We start from the raw sequence: 15,575 nt of genomic DNA, 5'->3' as shown, positions 1-15,575 counted from the left end.
CATGTGAAAATGAGATAACCAGCTATGCAGCTTTCACTTTCCGATGTCACCACTCAGAACACTTTTCTGCCCTGCTGCTCAACATTGAAAGAGTAGAGAAATCATCACATGTACCATCTTCAAAGTGATTTTTGGAACACTTAAAATGTATTCTCTCTTCTCTCTTGTAACTCCTTTTGTATCTCGCCCCATCGCAGATAAACATACAGCTCTCACATATTGTCCTTTTAAGTGTTCATTTTAACCATGAAAGAAATTATGTGACTAGAGGATCAAGGATTGTTTTGATAGAAGAGCAGACTAGCTAATTTTTGTATCTCTCTCATTTTAAGGGAATACAATTAATCCAACATCCTTATAGAACCTGATCTGTAGAGCTCAGAGACCAAGGGATATAGTCCATGCTCTGTATCTCAGGTTCCATCTAAAGATTGACTCACAATTGATAGTTTTCAAGAGTATAATTAATTGTAGCACTTACCCTTTTCAGTCGCAACCACTCTTACTGTATAACTTGCCTCTTTTTCACGGTCTAAGTCGCCAGCAGAAAATATTTCCCCACTTTCTGGATCAATCCTAAGCCAGTTCCTCTTGTCATCTACTATTGAATACCTGCAAGAAAGACATAGAAAATGGTCAATCTAAAACATTAATGTTGACATTGAAACTTTGTGTGTTTTTCTGTGTGTATACGTGCCGTAAAATCTGAGGTTTCATGTATTTTATTAATGTATTTGTTCTCATTTGCATAGTTAATTCAGGGCATTTCAGATTATAGTTGGCTGTATAAGAGAGAAAGGGAAGGGTGAGTGCAGAAAGCCAACAGGATACCTATTCCTGACAGATTCCTGCAAGGCATAAACTGACTGTGACACTCTTATGAGTTCCTCACATGTTTGACCCCATGTGAGACCCATACTCTAAATGTAATGAGAATCCATGCCTTAATACACAGGAAAGAATAAAAACTATCAAGGAAATTATCACCTCCGACTTGACCTCCACTGAAAATCCCCCTACCATCATTACTTACATTTCAATCATCAGAAATGAATGCTCCTCAGATCATAAATAAACGCACCACCTTAGGTCCAGCAGCTACTACCTAGATAGCCTCCCTGCCAACTTCAGAAAAGCTAGGGACCACACTTTTGAACAGACCTGGTATTCATGATCAATGCTTTGGTATGTTATGTTCTGCAGATATGTAGGGTGCACTATTACCCGGAGGGGTATCCTGGGACTGAGCAGGTGTGAGTTTCGCCACACTTAGGGACTAGTGGGACTACTCAAAAAGCCAGCCCTTCAGCTTCCTGTGGAATTGAAGAAGTGAGGAGGAGGCTCTTATGTGTAGCAGGAGGTTGTTCCACACTTTAGGAGCAATGTAGGAAAAGGCTAAAGTGCCATATCTGGTTTTCCGTATGTTTGGGATTTATGCAAGTAGGAGTCCGGACGAGCTGAGGTTTCTGAAAGGTTTGTGAAAGCAGATGTGATTTATGAGGTATGCTCAGTCAGTGTGATGTAGTGCCTTGAAAGTATGGGTGAGGAGTTTGAATTATGGTCGTTTGTGAATGGGAAGCCAGTAGAGCTCCTTCAGGTGTCTTGTGGCCTGGGTGCAATATGGGAGGTTGACAGTGATTATGGCAGCCAAGTTCTGAATGGGCCCTTGCCTTCTGGTGAGTTTTGTTGGTCCCAGCATTGATGGTGTTCCCATAGTTCAGCTTACTTGTGACCAGGGCATGTGTGACGCTTTTCCTGGTGCTGATTGGGAAACATTTGAAAGTCTTCCTCTGCATCTTCAGGGTATGGAAGCATGAGGTGGTAACGGTATTGACTTGGGCGGCCATGCCGAGTTTGCTGTTGATGATGATCCCGAGGTTCTTCCAGTCCTTCCAGTCAGAAAATAGAAGATCCATGTCATGTAGGCAGTGAATGAGTATGTGGGGGGGAGACTCTGTTAAATGCCGAGGAGAGATCCAGGAGGATGCGGGCCTCTGTGTCTCCTCTGTCAAGAGTCATGCAAATGTCATCTGTGGCAGCGATGAGGGCAGTTTACATGCTGTGGTTGGGTCTAAAACTAGACTGAGTAGTGTTAAGGAGTTGGTGGTTGTTGAGGTATTGGTGAGGCATCTGTTGATGATTTTCTCTAAGACCTTGGTCAGGAATGGTAGGAGAGAAATGTATCTGTAGTTGGTGAGCGTTGGAGGGTCCAAAGAGGGTTTCTTCAGCAATGGGAGGACAGGCGCATGTTTCCAAGCATCTAGTAAGGGCGCAGAAGAGGTGGAGGCCATCATAATGGGTGTGAGCATGGTGCTGATGAGTTACAGTTCTCTGGTGTAGGCGTGTGTTTGGGGCAGGAGTACGATAAGTCCCCTGAGTTGATGGACTTCATGGTGGTGGCGGTTTCTTCTGGGGAGATAGTGGGCCATGTGGTTAGCATTGGTTCTTTGGATAAGATCTGGAGGTGTTTGGTGCGGTCTGTTGGGTCCAGTTTTGGGTTGAAGTTGCTGTAAATGGTGGTGATTTTGTAGCTGAAGTATTGACAAAGATTGTTGCAGTGGTCCTGAGAGGGTGTGATAGAGTTGTAGGCAGCAAGTGGTGAGGTGAAATCTTTCACAATTACAAAGTTTTCTTTGCTTCCGTTGGTGTCGATATCGATGCAATCCACCAGAGTGGCGTGTTTGGTGGTTCGGGTCATTTGATGGTAGCGTCTTAGAGACGATTTGACGGCATTACTGTCTGCTTGTCATTCTCTATTTGTGCTCCGGGTGTTTGCAGTGGTGTTTTATTAGTCTGAGTTCCTCCATGTACCAACTGGCCTCAGGTATGGATCATGTTGTATTGTTGTGTTTGAGGGGTGGACAAGGAGTTGGCGCAGGAGGTAATCCAGTTGTTGAAATTCTTGATTGCTTTGAGGAGGCTGATTGCTGTGTTTGGGTCGGTGAGTGACAGCGGTGTTCCAGTCCTTGTCAGTGATGCTGTTCCAATTTTGCCAGGCTCGTCTAGTGGTGATGCGTGTGTTGGACTGGGACTGGGATGCTGAACTTGATGCTGAACTTCACGAGGGAGTGGTCTAACCAGGGGACTGGTATGGGCTTGTCGACTCGGATGTAGTCTAAGTTGGTAAATATAGGGTTCAGGAGGTGTCCAGCGATGTGGGTAGGTCCTTTTAGTCACTGAATTAGGCTTCCAAGGTCTTTGGTGCTCTTCAGTTAGGGGTCCATATGGTCTTCCATGTGGAACTGCAGGTATCCCAGTAGTATGTCATTGTTAGGATCAAGGGCAAGTGGTGGAACGAAGTCCGTGATGGTGTTGGTGAAGTTGGTGAATGCTCACGGTGATCTGTACATGAGAGTGCCGCTTATTATGAAGTTGAGTGTGATGTGGAGCTTGTTTTATGTTGGAGAATGATTTGTCTGTGGGTGTGTTGCAGCTGATGATGTTCTGGCGGAGGACCAGGGTTAGTGGCCCTGGGCTCAGATCAGGCACAGACGGCATGCTTTTGGCATCCACACTGTGGCAGCCAATAAGCAGGTACTATGAGAGGATTAGAGTGATGTCACCTACTGTGCAGATGTATGTTTGAACTGAGTCCTCTTGCTTGGCTTCTTATTTGAAGGATAGTTTTGGTGTGAAACCAGTGATGTTACTTCTAGTGCAGATGTATGATGGAAAACACTGTGATGTCACTTCCTGTGCAGTTGGATGCTGGGAAATCCAGCGATGTCTCTTCCTGAGCAGATGGATGCTCAGAAGGCGTCCTCTTGCTTTCCTTCTATTCTCATTCATTTGAAAGTTTCAAATTTGTTAAAAAAAGGCAAATTACACCCATTGCTAAAACATTTACATTTTGAAAGAGATTTGATGCCATTTGATGTTCCTCTCTGTTTGATTCTAGCACCCATAATTTTCAGCCTCTATCTTGAGCAAATGAGTACTCTATTCAATGAGGAAGCTCATTGAATAGAGTCTCTGAAACCTTCTATATCAGTATCATCAATCAATGGCAGACTTTTCCTCTGCTCTTGCTGGATAAAGTTTCAAATATGGATGTCAAACAACTTCCTTATACAAATTATTCCTATTAATTATGCCCAGACATAATAACACATTTTATTTATTCTTCACTGAGGAACTAAAGGTAAAACATTGTTTTCCTTCCATCTCTTCAGCAGTGAATCACTAGGTATTATTTTCAACTCCACTCTTTCACTTAACCCACACATCAGCAAAAATCTAATGATATTATCTATTTTTCCTCCCTCTTAAATACATCTGTGCATCCCAAAGAGAGCGGCTGCCCATGCCTTTACCGCTTATCAACTCTTTGGTGATGGCATATTTGGAGGCATAGTTCTCTACCCACGGCTAGACTTTTACATTATCCAAGAGCTGGACCTCTTATGATCTGACCCATGCAGAGACACACATTGGTTAAACACAGAGCCAGTATCAAATATAAAATTGTGTACCTGGAGTACAAATCTATCCATTTAAATATTCCATACCAGACTTGCTCACAATCGCCGAAGGACAAAGAGAGTTGTAATCAACCCAAGCACAAAGCGAAAGCAGATTATCGGATGGGTAGCAATACCACTTTAGAACTCTTTCAGCAGATTTAAAAACTCAGCCTACTTTTCTCTCTTTTAATAAGCTATTAAAAGCTAATCTCTTCAGGTTATTCCAGAACAAAATTATGATACTTCCCTCAACAGTAACATGGTTCTTTGTCTCTTTTTTCTTTAAGACATAAAGTTACCCACTTTATTTCGTGGTAATTTGATGCTCAGTTTTTCAGTTAATGTATCTGTCATAGGAGGCTTTATGTAAAATAGGCTAATACTGAATGGGCTTACTTAGTACGTGTGGCTGGGAAAGGCTTAGGCCTTGACCTGTGTTTAATAGAAAAGGAAAGCTGTTTTGCAATTTTAATGCTAGACATATGACTTTTGTAAGTCAACTGTAAATGTGCACCAAGGTTTAGGACATCTGTTTAGAGTTTAAATCTGAAATGTAAGCTGTCTCCTCACTTACATTCAAAAAGGTAATGTAGGCCTATCTGTCTTTGATTCATTTTCACTTTGTGTATAGATAAATAACTATGACAAAATCACTGGAGACATTTAATTTTAATCATCTGTAGTCCTCATATCTGTTTTATAAGTTGTCATATTAGCAGCCTAAGCCATAGAGTTGTGAACAAAAGGCCAATCCTCTTACCCTGTGGTTGGTGAACCTCTGATGTACTTCAACTCCATGGGAATAAAGGCTATGTTATTAGGTGACCATCAGGATAGAAGGTTCCAGAGTCTAAGGATGACAATCTCTTGCTAACCCACAAGAGTAGATGGATCCAGATCCTTACCTAGGAGACCCGCTTGCTAGTTGTAATGTGCCCCCTTCTGCTGGAGATTGAAAATGATCCTGGAGATAGAGAAAGGCTTCACCTGCCTGGGGGGACGGCAGTGGACCAATAGCAAATGGACAATTTCTTCAGTTAGCGCATACTGAACTTAATTCTCGTGTGTCTGGGAGCACAGGTGGGCATATTAGCAAGGGTGGTATCACTGCTTTAGAGGCACTTTTTGCCGCTAAAGTGGTGATATTTCTATCGCCCTATTAGCAAGCTGTCGCTAACAGCTGTTAGCGACAGCTTTATGGCGAAAGCAACCGTTTTGGTGCAGCTTTGCATGTCAGCGATATTTATCGCTAATGACATGCAAAGTGGGCGTTCCTCCACACAACTCCTTGGCAAACACTCGCTAACACAGCTTCGGGATATTAGCAAGGCTGCACAAGACCTGCAATGCAAGCTTGAAAGCCGCGCTAAGCCCCCTTTATCGCAGGTTTTTAACTCCTGCTAAAAATACAATTTAGCCATCTTTAACATGGGAGGGGGATTGCATGGCTGAGTCCATGCCTGCCTATCAGCAAGGTTTGCAGTATTGCAGGGAAATCATCGCTTGTTTACCCGCGATACAGCATGTTATCACGGCTATCGCTGGATTTAATATCGCCTTGGAGATACGCGTTGCTAATAACGCGCTATCTCGGCGATAAAATCCAGCGATAAAGAAATAAGCGCTAAGCGCGCTTTGCGATATTTAGCGCAAAGCGTTGCTAATATGCCCCAGAAGGCCCTGCTATTGGAGGGAATTGGTGTTAATGGTGAGGGAATCCAGTTACCAGTTGCAGCTTGTAGGCTTTCTTCATATTGACCTTATGGCCTGTTGTCCAAGAAGTACCAATTGAAAATTTAGAAACTTTTGGCTTAGTTAGAGACAAGTTACCCATTGTGCCCAAACAAGATGCAACTTAGTTGGCTACTTTTTCCATGTTTGTCCTACTCTAAGCTTTTGACAGCAAAGTGTGAGGCACTGCTAAAAACTTGTAGCTGGCATTTTGAAATCCTGCTCGGCACAACTTTTAGTCTTGCTCTACTGAATATCACAAATTGCAAAAAAAATGGCTAAGTGCAAGGTAAAAGGTTTAGCTGAGACAAACCACCAACCATTTCCTCACCATCTTCCATCGCTGGTCAGCCACAAAGTGTATCTAGGTCCTTTACAACTTTTGACCGGGGTCATCTCAAAGCACTTTACCATGTACAATCACCAGCAGAAATTGTGTGCTCAGATACCTCACAGCTTGCCTAGTAGCCATATTTAGAAAGAAAAGAAACTGTACTGAAAAGAAGCTGTAAGGAGACTGTCTTTACCTTATGGCCCCTCCTTCAGGATCATGGGCCATTACTTTCGACAGTTTGGTACCCACAGGAATGTTTTCAAGTACTTGTAAGTGATATGTGATTTGATTAAAAATTGGTGGTTCATCAACATTTAATAATTGAATCCGAAAGCGGGTGTTGGATTTTTCATCATAGGTCACTCCTTTTGTCAAAGGCTCTGGATTTCTTGCCTCCACCAGAATGCTGTATTCAGGACAAGTTTCATAGTCGAGAGGCTGTAATAAAAGAAAGAGATCAAAACAGTGAAAATATGATATTGTTTAAAACAAATTATGAGACTGTCTTGTGAAAATGTAGATCTGCATATGCCATCGGAACTTATTTTAGTGCAGCTCCTTGATTTCCCTCCACCTAGGCAGTACATTTTTCCTCTTTGTGTTCCCCTAAAGTTTTGGCTGAATTCGTATGCATGCATCAGTATTGCTGTCCAATGAGCCTTTTCAATAATCATCTCAATTTATAGTCAAGCTTTATGCATACAGAAAGGAGAAGTGTGGGTAGGAAGTCTGCCTTTTCTGTATGGTCATCTCTGATTTTATCCCTTTTGCTGGAGCGTTTATTTTTGCTAGCTGTAGAACTCTATGCACTTAACACCTGCAAACCAGTGATAAAGTGCATGTGCTCCTCCTTTCAACTTGGTAAAACTGAGATACTTCTAAAGGACATGTTTAACTTACCTATAAGTCCCTAGTGGTACAACGTGTACCCAGGAACTGTAAATTAAATGTCACTAGTGGACTGCAGCATCTATTGTGCCATCTGCTACAGTGACAGTGCAAACATGAATGCATGCCTACCATTTGTTGCTTATCTGTTGCGGTTTTAAACTGCAAATTCAACCCGTCAAAATGACCCCTGGTGACAGGTCTAAACCTCCCTTTTAAATATTTATAAGTTACACCTAAGTAGGCCTTATTGCTCATAAGGCAGGGAGTATGGTATTTAAACGATGGACACTGTTAGACCTGGTACCCTTAGGGTGCTCTTCCCTCTGGGCTTTTTGCCTTTTGCCTCCAAGGTTTGCTGATTCTTTTTGTTGGCTTTAGGACTGAGCTCTTTACTATTGCTAACCAGTGCTAAAGTGCATGTGCTTCTCCCCTAAACATGATGACATTGGCATACACCTGATTGGCATATTTCTTGCACTAGTATTTCGCGTGTAAAGTGGCATACCATTAACCCAGGGCCTGTACTTCAAATGCTACTAAAGGGCTGCAGCACTGACTGTGCCACCCACAGAAGTAGTCTTTCAAACCTATCTCAGACCGGCCACAGCAGTGCCTGTGTGTGCAGTTTACTGCCACTTTGACTTGGCATTTAAAACTACTTGACAATCTTTAAACTCCTTTTTATTACATATGTCACCCCTAAGGTGGGATCTAAGTAAACCTAAGGGCACTGTGCCATGTGAGTATAAGATAGGACATGTACTTGGAGGTTTTGCATGTCCTGATAGTAACAAACAGCCTATTTAAAGTTTCAATAATGTAAGGCCTATCCTTCTCATAGGCAAGCATTGGGAATTTCTTGATACACATTTAAGCTGTAATTCCTGAACAGAGCGGAGAAGCATTTTCATGTTTCAGTTTCATAAATTTGGAATTGTAATGATAAATCCTCCGTACTGGTGAAGTATTATTTAACATTACTGTTTTAGAAATGTCACTTTTATAAAGTGGACATTTCTCTGTACATACTGCTCTTTGTGCCTGACAGCCAGTCTACAATACATGTCTGGGGTGGGTGACAGCTCCCATTCCCTCTAGACAGCCCCAAACACAAGAAGGTGAGGCACATCTGCATTCTGATCACTCACCTGCAACCAGCTGCATTCTAACAGGTCTTCCTGGGCAGGAAGGAATGGGAGGTGCTGACAATTAAACTTCAATAAGTAGTATCCTGTCCACACACAGAGCCCTGAGTTATTCCTCACAGATGCCTGGCAGACAGGACTCGGTTGAAAGGGATCCTTGTGCACTTCAGAGAGTTGCTCTGAAGTCACATCTTATATCAAAGGCACTTTTGGGTATAAGTACTGGGTCTCTGACCCTCTAAAATGAGACACTTCAGGATCTTGAACTGAACCTCTGTCAGAAGGACTGCAGTGCTGCTTAAAGGACTCAGCTGGATAGCTCTTCTGGAAGGACTGTTTTTTGGCTTGTTGCCCTGCTGCCTTCTGCTCCCTGACTCCACAAGAAGGAGAGCTGGACTCTGCCTTCCCTCCAAGTGATCTCCAAGGGCTTGCTGGCTGGTCTACTGTAGTATCAGGGACACAAAATACTTTCTGCAATTCTGCTGATGCTGCTGTACTCTGCCTTCTGTGAGTCCTACCCTTGCCTGAGGTGCCACCTTCAGGTTCTGGGCCTCAGAAGCGGGTTCTGCAGCTGTTTTCTACAAAACAATGCATCATCACCAGTGCGCCGATTGGAACCGACGTGTCGTCCTTCAAAGCAGAGTCTGTTTGACGACAGCAGTCCGACAGCCTGCGTGGCCCAATGATAACACTCTGTCCGACTCAACAATGACGCATTGCCTTCCTCAATGAAGCTCGGTGATGATGCAGAGACCCAACTGCGTGGAAAAGATCAATACATCGAGCCCTCAGTGTCAACGCTTTGTTCCAGCCAAGGTACTTTCTCAGCGGTCCCTGTGTTAGTCCTGTAGCCAGCCAACCCTCCATCGCGATCGACCTGAACTTTTGATTTGCACCTGTCCCTCATGACCTCAAGTAACCTTTTGACCACTAGTGACTTCTAAGCATTATTTTTGCATTTAATCTTTAAAAATTCACATCTCGACTTCTACTGATTGGATCTTTGTAATTTTTGCCCTTTTTTGCTCAGATAAATATTCTCTATTTTTCTAAACCTGTGATGAGTCTTTTAGTAATGTACTCATTGTGTTTTTGTGTGTGTGTGTTGCACAAATACTTTACACATTGCCTCTTTAGATAAGCCTGACTACCCTGTGCCAGGTTACAAGAGGGTGTGTATCCAGCTTACCCTGACTAGAGTGGTTGTTCCTGCCTGACCTGGGTACATACCTCAGCCAACCAGGAATCCCATTTCTAACACATGTAAATGTTCAACATTACACATGTCCCTACAGTGAATAGACCCTTAAAGCTATTTGCACTGTAGCATAGCTGACTGTTCCATAGGAAAGCAAATGGTAATTCTGTATCTCAGGAATGGGCTACCTAGAAAATAAATTGAACAACTATATTTATTTTGAAAAGGAACTTTTTGAACGTTCTATTTTCCCTGCCTAAAGACTCCCACTGCTGCCAGCCAGTAATAAGCATTTGAATAGGTGTGAAATGCCACCTAGGAGCAATCAATAGGGTCACCTAAATGGGCAGAGATGACCCATTTGAACAGACAGAATATGCAGGAAGTTGCTGAAAGCACCCTTTTTGACATTAAAATGTTAAATTCTGCTTGACTGTCACTTCCTGCTTGACAGGTCTGCTGGGGTTTTTCATATGACACATGAGGAACACTTCAAATAGGCCTCTTCTGTAACAGGCAAATGTTAGCTGACACATGGGAGGGTCCTTTCTTTTGTCCCCCTAGCAAGGCTACATTCGCAGTGGCAGTCTTTTAACATTATGTTATCAAAGCCTGTATAACAGGTCTGCTGAGTTTACATTTAACATTTGGAGCTAACTTCAATGGAGGCAAACAGAATGCCCAAACTGTTCTTGTGTACTTACTTTCTGGTTGCTGAAAAGTGAACTTTTGTTTTACCAAATTTCTGTAGCTGTGTTTGTTGTGGGTAAATGACCTGCCTCAAACTGGTTTTTAGTGTTAGATGTGGGTGGACACTAAGCTCACCATAGAACTTTCCACACACACACACACCGAGCCATCAGAGCCCAAGGATAGTGTGACACTCCGATACCAGGTTTAGTTTGGCTAAAATGCCTAAAGTGGGTAGGGTTAGCCCCAGGGACCTTTACCCCATTGGTTAGGGTATCCTCAGAGTTATTCATGTCCCCTAGCTCGTGCCAGGCAAAAATGTGGTATATCTAGGCATCCACTTCAGAACACTCCTCGATCTGTGGAAGATCAGAAGAGGACTGAACCTGCTGACAGAAACCTGATAAGGGCCTGGAAGACCGGATCTCTCTCCCTCTTGTACCCAGGACAAAAAAGTGGACTCCAAGGGCCTTAAAGCTAGCCTCCTTTTAAAGCTACAGGAACACAACAAACTACAAGAAGCCTTTTTCTGCAGCTGCTCAGTTGACAAGTGGCAACTGGACCTTTACTGGACCCTCCTGTTGGCCTCTGCCTGTCACCCTCCTGTGGATCTCTAACTGCTTCCCCTGGTGTCCTGGTAGGCTTTAGAAATATACTCCTGTTGTGGATTGGGATTTAAAGGACTAAAGTCATCACGTAAAATCGTTGACCAGGACGAACCTGGTTAGTGTATCTGACCCACACTCCATCGCAGTCAGCATCAAATTGCTCCGAGGCGCTGTTCTACTTGGATGATTCACTATCATTGACTTTTTATGCATGTTAGAGCTATATCTACTGAAAAATTAATATCTCCAAATCCCCTTATTGAAATGTGATTTTGGCGACATTTTGTTTATTAATAGGCACTCAATTTCTCTAATTAATCCATTTTGGGATTTTTATTGTTTTGCATTTTAACTTTATTACTGTTTTAGTACTGCATAAATATTTCAAACGTTGCCTATAAGTTGAGCCTGTATGCTATGTGCCGTAGCTACCAGGCGCTTGAGCTGGGGTTTATTTAGTGGTTTTAGTACATCTCCAATGTGAGAATGCATTTTACAGGTGAAGTGCCTGCTGCCTCGCATATATATATCTATATCTATCTATATCTATCTATATATATATTCACTTAAAAAACCATAGGTTTCACACATGTTATAGTTAGCTGGACATTTCATTCGTGAAAAACCATTGAAATTCCCCCGTTATAGTTAGTGCAGGCAACTATAACTCACGCGACCGCAATCCTCTGCTGATGACGTCAGATATTACATCACTGTATTTAGACACTTATTTACCCATGTCTTCTTCCATTAATTTTTAGCTATACATATATTACAAATATATTTTTTTCAGAAAGACACATATGTCATCAGTGATGTAATATCTGACGTCATCAGCAGAGGATTGCGGTCGCGTGAGTTATAGTTGCCTGCACTAACTATAACGGGGGAATTTCAATGGTTTTTCACGAGTGAAATGTCCAGCTAACTATAACATGTGTGAAACCTATGGTTTTTTAAGTGAATTTGCAAGGTTTTTTAAATGCTAATTCCTAACTATAACGTGTGTGAAACCTATGGTTTTTTCAGTGAATTTGTACGGTTTTTTAAATGCTAAGTTATGTATTTTTTTTTAAGGTTTTTCACCATGCGGGTACCGCGCGCGCTGTGGGCGCACAGTACGCTTTGCGCACCGCGCGCCCACGTTACGCAGTTCGTGGAATTTTTCCGTTTCTACCGTACGCGCACGCTACGTGTACTCCGCGATTTTTCGCAAAAAAATTAAAGGAAATTTTGGCCCTTGGGGGTCCTTCTGGGACCCCCTGACAAAGGCTAGGGGGTCAGGAACTGTCCACCCTGCCCCCTTTTCACGTTCTCCACCTTTGTTTTTCACCCCCTCAGACTGCGAGAGACAAAATGGCAGCCGACACTTCCTGGTTTTGACCGATTCGAATGTTTACTAAGATCTAACAACCAATCAGAATCGCGCACGGCAGCGTGCGCGTACGGTAAGTTTTACCGTACGCGCACGGAGCGCGCCTATAGATATATATATGCTTTTAAATGCTATTTTCTCAGGAAATACGGAACAGATTTACACCAGACCTGCAAAAGGCACATCCCTGACCTGAGGACTACCTCTCTGCCAAATTTCAAGTAATTCTGTTCAGCCGTTCGGGCTGTAGCTTGGACTAAAGGTCCTATGGAAAAATGCATGGGGAAAACTCGTTTTGGGACCCCCCCTTTTTCTCAGGCCCCGCTTGACGAATCCCCCCGAGACTTTCAGGGAAGGAGTGGAGCGGAGCGCCCCACCTATTTTGAAAATTTCGCGAGGATTCGTTAATCGGCGCCAAAGTTATTCCAAATAGAATGTTGCGGATTTCCTATGGAAACACGATCCTAACTATAACTATCTACTGGCGACCGCCAATAGATAATATATGTATATATATATATATATATATATATATATATATATATATATATATATATATATATATATATATATATATATTTATGAAACGAACAAACACTTTTGCTTGGTTCCAACCGCCACAGCTCCAGAACAAAGGGCGCGTCGTCCGCCCGATCATCCAAGCTGGATCCGTATGAATTCTCTGAAATGCCGTTACCAAAGTAAAGGATGACGATGCCATGTCTTGCCACAATAAGTGATTTTAATAGTCAGCTGCTGGATGCGTTTCGCCTGTCCTGCAGACTTGTTCACCAACAGTGTGCAGTAAAGTTTTCCACCATTTTGAAGCACCAATAACGTGTCACATGTGCAAAAACTACAAATGCAGTGTATAAGGCAAAAGACTAGTAGTTCTTCATTTAAACAAACGTGAACTCTTGTTTGAATACACATTTTTTCCGCATTAGAAATCAAGAATTAAGTTACTGTTTAAATTTTACCAAACCATGTATTCATTCATTGTCTAAAATAAAAGACTCAAGAATGTAAACGTAGGCGGAAGTGTTCGATGTGTGAAAAATGACTATAAATAATGATCCATAGTAAACCAACTCTGTGATATATATATATATATATATATATATATATATATATATATATATATATAGATAGATATATATATATATATATATATATATTATATATCGCATCATTATTTACAAATTATTAAAGTCATTATACTCATTCCTTCTCTCAATTACATTGCATTACTTCGCAGTACAATTGTACATTCTGTGTGCTGCCCAAGTGGGCTGAAATGAATGCGGTGATGTTATAAAAATGAACTAAGTGTCAAATCATCTGCAAATATTACAACTAAAAATGTGCAATTTTCCTAAATAAATTAAACTTATAAAGAAATGTACTGGTTTAAAAACAAACAGGATGGGAAGAAGTCAATTCATTATAATGCTCACAAGTGGGTATGCAGATCTTCCTCCATATTTAAACGTGCCGGAGTCTTACAATTTAATGTGATTATATACGAAGATTCTAGTCTTCTCAGATGTTTTTCTCGGTTGCCACCTCTCTCATTGATCTTAACTGCATCTATTACAAAGTAAGTCAAGCCGGCTGTATTCTTTTGGTGGTAACGCTCGAAATGGCGTGTCACCGGGTAGGATTTAACACCATTTTTGATGGCTCTTAAGTGTTGTAACACATGCTTATGTACAGGTAAGATAGTGCTGCCCACGTACCTCAGGCCACAAGGGCACTGAAGTACGTACACAGCAAAATCCGTTTTACATGTAAAATGACCTTTGATTTTAAATTGACTGTTTGAAAAACCTGATGTGTACATAGTGGTGTTAATTCCATGTGCACAAGCTTTGCACTTAGTGCATTTCACGAACCCTTCTTTCTTTACTAGCCACATTGTGGCCGCTAACTTTGTGGGTGGAGTTTTCAATACATTACTGACCAACATTTCCTTAAAACTCTTAGCTCTTCTGAACGTGAGTTGAGGTTTTTCCTGAACTAACCTGCCCAATCTAGGATCACTACGTATCAAGTGCCAATGTTTAGCCAGGATACTCCTTACTCTCTTGTGTTGTATATTGTAAGTGGTTACCATCCTGCAATAATTTTTATTTCTATTCTCCATTTTCTTCTGGGTGTTACTCTTATTAAAGAGACTATCCTCCCTTGTCCTTTTCTTGGCTTTGAATATTGGTGATCTTATGCACTCATCCCAATATCCTCTTGATTTAAAACGGGACTGTAGTATCCTTAATTCATTGCCACAGCTTTCTTGGTCACTACAGTTGCGTATTGTTCTTAGACTCTCCCCATAGGGGATGCTACTGATCAGGTTCTGAGGATGAAAACTCTTGGCGTGCAACAACGTGTTGCCAGCCGAGGGCTTTCGATATAGTGCAGTTTCAAGCTTACCATCCTTGATGTAAATAGACAGATCTAGAAAGTTAACATTGGCTTTGCTGATCGTACTGGTGAATTTAAGATTCAAATTGTTCTTTTGTAATCTTTTGATAAAAGTAACCAGTAATTCCTCAGAGCCCTTCCAAACGACGAATAAGTCGTCTATAAATCTGCTCCAATGCATCACATTGTTCTGCCATTCTTCAGGGTATAATTTTTGGACCACCTGCTCCTCCCACCAGCCCATATGCAAATTAGCAAAGCTGGGGGCAAAGCAGGTGCCCATTGCCGTACCACATACCTGATGTAATAACTCACCATTGAAAAGGAAATAGTTGTTTTTAAGGCAGATTGACGTCATTTCAATTAACATTTGTGTATGTGCCCAAAATTTGACAGGTCTGTTCCCCAAATAATGTCTGACAGCATTCAAACCATCATCATGCTTGATGCTGGTATAAACAATCGTTACATCTATGGTGGCCAATAAAAAGTCATCTTACCAGGGTAGATCGTAAACTCTTTTGAGGAAGTACCCCATGTCCTTTATATAGGATGGGAGGCACTTTGTTAAAGGACACAAGAAAGAATCAACAAATCTAGACGTGTTGGCAAAAGCACCATTGATGGCAGAAATTATCAGCCGCCCTGGTGGATTCACCTGGTCTTTATGCACCTTAGGAATTAGGTACATCACAGGGGTAACCGGATTATTGATT

At 41.9% G+C, this 15,575-nt stretch overlaps 1 protein-coding gene across 1 annotated transcript in view; it reads right to left on the bottom strand.

The window, feature by feature from the left end:
• The window catches only part of CDH17 (cadherin 17), a 336,495-nt gene that overhangs the window by 24,653 nt on the left and 296,267 nt on the right, over positions 1 to 15,575 (bottom strand). The window contains exons 13-14 of the mRNA XM_085605267.1: positions 6,722 to 6,966; positions 482 to 612 (exon numbers count right to left, since the gene is read on the bottom strand). Coding sequence (XP_085461393.1) covers positions 482 to 612; positions 6,722 to 6,966 — 376 coding nt within the window. The remainder of the gene's footprint in view (positions 1 to 481; positions 613 to 6,721; positions 6,967 to 15,575) is intronic.

This window comes from Triturus cristatus, chromosome 5_1 (genome assembly GCF_964204655.1).
Source record: "Triturus cristatus chromosome 5_1, aTriCri1.1, whole genome shotgun sequence".
NCBI lineage: Eukaryota > Metazoa > Chordata > Amphibia > Caudata > Salamandridae > Triturus > Triturus cristatus.
The sequence above is the reverse complement of the archived record's forward strand: the minus strand, read 5'-3'. Positions and strand labels throughout refer to the sequence as shown.